Raw genomic sequence first — 4,031 nt, 5'->3', positions numbered from 1 at the left:
ACACGTGTAAAATCGTATACGCACCCGAGACAGATCATTCGCCAAAACTGATATACTTAAAATCCGATGAAATGAGGCATAAAAAAGGTCCTGGCTTCTGGAAGTTTAACCAATTAACAAATGGTAAACGCCATAGCATGTACTATGGGTGCACGCGGGAGGTTGCTAAGCACGAAAGAAGCGTAAGAGTCGCACGAGGTGATAGCCGAGTGCGACTCTAGCTTCTTGAGTGCTTAGCAAACCTCCCAAGTGCATCCATAACTCAATAGTACACGCTATGGCGTTTACCATTTGTTTTAAAACATAACACTGAGACATTGGAACAACAGAGCTGCTTTTATTGAGGTACATCGCAGAAAATGTTGGTGTAGTCTTACATGACAGGAGAAAATAAGCGCGCGAAAATTCATTCATGACAAGCGACTGCACACCAGCAACTCGATAAAGTTTAATCACGTTTCCTGAAATATCGATCAAAATTCTCTTTCTAAGGTCTGTATCCAACAACCGGTGAAATAGGTCAATAGAATTATGAACAAACTCAGGGAAAAAAGTAGACAACCGTCCAAAGTTATTAAAACACGAAGGACTGAATTTCACATCGATTCAGAGAATGAACCGTTGAAAGCAATCTTCACATTTTGAATGGTGGATTCGCTGAAGAGCGATTTCGTTGCCACTTGTTTGGCCCAGAACGACGTGGATTGCCGGGAAGTTTCTGATGGCTGGCTGTGATTGTTGGCAGAAGGAGAACTGAAGGCTCTCGACAAGACTTGGCTACAGTTATGGAGCTGTGAGGTCGAAGGCCGCGAATTGTAGCTTACCAGAGACTGCTCACTGCGGTGTCCAGAAATGGGCCATTATGTGGCGGTTTGAAATCCCGGTGTTGGACCAGAGAGTGATGGCAGTGGCTCTCACACAATGGTTTGTGTAGACTTTGGATAAACGTTGTTCTTCGCTGATGGTCTTCATCATTTTAGCGAGGCTGTTTATTCCAAGCGGTCGTGCTTCGTACCAAACGGCATCTAGAGCCATGCTATTTTTCTTGGGATATTGAAAAAAAGCAGTACACTTTTGATTGACCTTCTGGAGATACAATTTGAGGGCCTTGTAGCCGTCACCTTGGTCTTCGGTCTCATACAGTCTGGCTTCTTTTTCCTTGCTTTCAACGTCCTTAAGCCCTCCGGGATGATTCTTTGATAATTCATCGTGACTCATGGTTGCGTAATTTCTTCCAGCCGCATCGGTGTCGAACTTGAAGCTGTTCATTGTCAAGCTTCTTTGCCCTTCAAGGCCCCTTCTGCAGAAAAACAGGACGACATGAAACCAAACGTTTCTCAGCAAGGAAAGCGTTGACGACAAGGACAACACTTCACTTGATTTCAGCTTCTGGAGGTCTTCTTCCTCGATAGCAAGTTTGTGCGAGACATTTTCTTTGCCGCTTCGTTTTAGATTTTTTATTTGCGCATCTAGCATGAGGTTTGATCTTGCAAATCTTGGGTCAGTTGAAATTTGTAGGCCTCTGCTAAATGGCGGGGCATTGAGGAATCTTTCTATCGAATGGCGAAATCCCAGCAAGGTAGATTTACTGTAATCTTCGCCCTTCTTCGTTCTCGCTTCTGCATAAAATCTGCGAAGGTTTTGATCCAGCTGACCTATTTTCATCGCTTCAAGCGGGGTTTGAATTTGTTTTTCTGCACACCATGCTAAATATAAAACAAAAGGAAACGGACTATCAAAATTTGGTTTGTAATTGAACTTAACTCTAATATTTTTTCATCTGTTATCAAAGTAAGCGCTTTTTAAAATCGTGACGTAAAAAAAAACAAATTGGAAATGTAATTTCGTCGACATTGTCAGCGCATTAGCATTTTATTGGGTTTATACATATCTTAACAGAAACAATTTCTTTAATAAGTCGTTTTGTCTTTATCGTAAAGCCTATTAATGAGTTCCAACTAAGCTTTAATAACCTGCCGTTTACCTTTAAATGTGGACACAGACCAGTTTGTGACTTCTTTCGTCTTTTTTGAGTGTCGTTCACTTATAAGGTCGTCAAGATCGCTTTCGCTTAAACTTGCGAATCTCTTTGCAGGTGGCTCGGCAAAAATACTCCCAAATAGGTCGAAGGATGGATATTCTGTTTCTTCTTCAGACAACTGAGAGGACAGTTTAGCATTTTTGGCAGAAGGGATGTCAGCCATTATTTTGGAAACAATCTCTGTCAAAATATTTGCTTTATAAACATTTGCACACACGTCAGCAGCATACACCCATGGGCAAATAGTAGATGCTGAATTGACCAATCAGAGCGCGCGCTTTGCTTTAGTTATGTTATAATCGCTTCTTAAAGATAAAACCTATGTCTCCAGTTTGCGTGCAGAAATTCCCAACTTTAGACAAAAATATAATGACGTTGAGGACTTAACCCTTAAATGGGATTTAATTAAGATGGAACTAAGAGGTTTTACAATTATATATTCTAAAAATAAAGCAAAGAAAAGAAAATCTACAGAAATTCATCTCCAAAATCAAATAAACGAACTTTTATAAAAAAGCTAAAAAACAACCCAATAACAAGCAAATTATTAATGATATCTATCACGTTAGATCCCGCTCAAAAAATATCATGTAACATAAGACGAATGGTACTATTCTTAGAAGCAAAGTCAGTTGGCATGAGCACGGGGAAGGAGACACGAGATATTTCTATGGTTTAGAAAAACGAAACTATGAAAAAAAGACAACCACAAAATTGAAACTTTCAGATGGCAGTTTCACCAACGACCAATCCAAAATCCTACAGGAACAAATGCACTTTTATAAAACTCTCTACACATCAACTAAGTACGGACCTTCGACTTTAAACGATCCTCTCCGCAGTTTTACAGAAAACATTATTCTGTTAGAAAATGACGATATGTTATCGTGTGAGGGAAACGTGACGCAAGGGGAATGTTTAAAAGCGTTAAACGAGTTCAAAAATGAAAAATCAACAGGTACTGATGGGTTCCAAGCAGAATTCTATAGACACTTCTAGAAAGAACTGCACTCCGATATGTTACAATGTTTTGATTTTGCCTATGGTAGCGGAAAATTATCGATCTCTCAAAGACGGGGAATTATAACACTCATCCCGAAACCGAACAAAGATACCACTACACTCGAGAACCTCATACCAATATCTCTTCTTAATACTAATTATAAAATTTTAACAAAAGTAATTGCAAAACGGCTAGACAAAAGTTCCTCCAAAAATAATTAACCCTGATCAGACCGGTTACATAAAAAACCGGTACATTGGTGAAAATGTTCGTTTAATTTCCGACATCATGAAGTACACAGAAGAAAACAACATTCCTGGAATCGCTCTTTTTATAGACTTCAAGAAAGCCTTCGATACCATTGAATAGGATTTTATTAACAGCTGCCTTAAAAAATCCAATTTCGGGCCCGACATCCAAAACTGGGTCAAAATTTTGTATAACAATGTTTCTAGCTGTGTTCTTAATAATGGATTTGCGTCGGAATTTTTTTTTCCGTAGAGCGAGGTGTTAGACAAGGTTGTCCCTTGTCCGGACTATTGTTCGTAATTGGCATAGAAATACTCGCGAGAGCAATTAAGAATGATACCGCCATTTAAGGCATTAATGTAGGTGAGAAAGAAATTAAAGTCTCTCTATATGCTGAAGATACCACTGTTTTTGTTCGTGACCTTGATTCTGTTGTTCACCTGCTAACTCTACTTGATAACTTCAAAAACCTCTCCGGCTTAGAAATTAACACTACGAAGTCTGAGGGAATGTGGCTTGGTCGATGGAAAAATAAGACCGAATTCGAAACTCCCTTCGGCTTTCGCTGGCCGCGAGACCCAATAAAAGCTCTTGGTATTTTCTTTTCGTATGACATAAATAAAACAAACGAGTTAAACTTTGAAGAGAAAATCCGAAACTTAGAAAAGACGCTTAATAGTTGGAAGAGAAGAAATTTAACACTTTACGGGAAAATAAACATTGTTAAAACTTTCGGAC

At 39.2% G+C, this 4,031-nt stretch overlaps 1 protein-coding gene across 1 annotated transcript; it reads right to left on the bottom strand.

Moving 5' to 3' along the window:
* Positions 1–704: 704 nt before the first annotated feature.
* On the bottom strand, positions 705–2,204 carry LOC146460511 (uncharacterized). Its single transcript, XM_085088123.1, has 2 exons — positions 1,985–2,204; positions 705–1,706 (listed from the first exon to the last, which is right to left on the bottom strand). The coding sequence occupies exons 1-2, from the start codon at positions 2,202–2,204 to the stop codon at positions 835–837; spliced, it is 1,092 nt and encodes a 363-aa protein (XP_084944249.1). The 3' UTR covers positions 705–834.
* Between the last annotated feature and the right edge of the window lie 1,827 nt (positions 2,205–4,031).

The sequence above is a fragment of the Pavona decussata genome, unplaced genomic scaffold (assembly GCF_977016875.1).
Source record: "Pavona decussata unplaced genomic scaffold, jaPavDecu1.1 SCAFFOLD_211, whole genome shotgun sequence".
NCBI classification, from domain to species: domain Eukaryota; kingdom Metazoa; phylum Cnidaria; class Anthozoa; order Scleractinia; family Agariciidae; genus Pavona; species Pavona decussata.
This window is presented reverse-complemented; position numbering and strand designations above follow the sequence as displayed.